The sequence below is a fragment of the Tribolium madens genome, unplaced genomic scaffold, assembly GCF_015345945.1.
Source record: "Tribolium madens isolate multiple individuals breed KSU strain unplaced genomic scaffold, Tmad_KSU_1.1 Scaffold_1;HRSCAF=32;Tcas5.2_LG8, whole genome shotgun sequence".
Lineage (NCBI taxonomy): Eukaryota > Metazoa > Arthropoda > Insecta > Coleoptera > Tenebrionidae > Tribolium > Tribolium madens.
This window is the reverse complement of record NW_025400984.1, coordinates 9,688,416-9,689,533: the sequence shown is the minus strand read 5'-3', so window position 1 is coordinate 9,689,533 and position 1,118 is coordinate 9,688,416. Positions and strand designations below refer to the sequence as shown.

General features: G+C 37.7%; 1 protein-coding gene across 1 annotated transcript in view; it reads right to left on the bottom strand.

The window, feature by feature from the left end:
* Positions 1–870, bottom strand: part of LOC123004138 (sodium-coupled monocarboxylate transporter 2-like) — a gene marked incomplete at its 3' end in the record, with an annotated part of 9,026 nt that extends 8,156 nt beyond the window's left edge. The window contains exon 1 of the mRNA XM_044397253.1: positions 729–870. Within this exon, the coding sequence (XP_044253188.1) occupies positions 729–870 (142 nt within the window). The remainder of the gene's footprint in view (positions 1–728) is intronic.
* Between the last annotated feature and the right edge of the window lie 248 nt (positions 871–1,118).

Sequence of the window (1,118 nt, the reverse complement as noted above, 5' to 3'; positions counted from 1 at the left end):
TTAATTTTGTTTTCACTATTCCTTATAACAAATATAAATTATTATTTTTTATTATTTTGTTAAAAAAAATTTAACACTATATGCTAAAAAGTCATATTGTGAATAAAGTGTTTGAAACAACTTATTTGGTTCTAGTTTTTTTGAAACAGATAAAATAATCTCTGTTTGGAGGTCCGGATTGTCGAATTAAAAAGATTGAACTGTATTAAAATTTTGCTGTGCTAGATGTTTTTTTAACAACTCGATTTTTTGTAATTTTAAATAAGAAAATTAGTAGATTTTTCAGAAAATATTAACACCTACTTTACAAAAAACAAATATTTGAACATTACAGTGAAATTTTAAAAAGTGGTCGTCAATGTAATAGTGTAAATAAGCACAAAAATGAAATACTTGGCCCATAAAGTTTGGTAATTTGTCATTAAATTAATTTTGTTGTCAAAATGTAGATTATTTATTAATTTTTGAATTTTGAAAAGTCTTAAAGTCCTGGATGATGTCTGTGGAAGTTGTACTTTTTTCCCCTCAAGCACCTTCTCTGGACCCTCTCTTGCACAATATAACCAGTTGTGAAAGAGTTTCCGCTCGTGCCTTTGAATTAATTGCTTGAGGCCATTCCCCTACCTTATTTCAACAAATTACTAACACCGACTTTGATTTTAGTGCCCGAGTGAATTTTTTCTAGGAAAATTTCATTTTCCCGACTCCGTCCCTGTCCCGTGCTAGACCCTCCTCCTTAGCAGTGTTAGCACGTGTTGCGGACGGCAGGTGCGAGTCGCACGCGGTAGCATGACCCCCTATAGCCCCCCACATGCCGTCACAGAAGCGTGGGAACGGCTTCTCTCTTAGCTTCCCAAAACAGCGCGCCATGCCAGCACAAGGCTGACCTCGTGCACGTCATACCCGACATTTCCATCTCACTCGCACTTTCACAATACCAATGCACCCCTCTCGCTCCCTTCGCGGTCTCGTGCCCGCTACATTTGTTAGATTAGGTCATAGCAGATTGACGGCGCAATTTGCGTCACCTCGACGAAAATTTTCGCATTTCGCTCAGGATTTCACACTCTACTAAACGGGAGGAAAGTCGATGCGATTTGCAAGTTATTAACCGAATC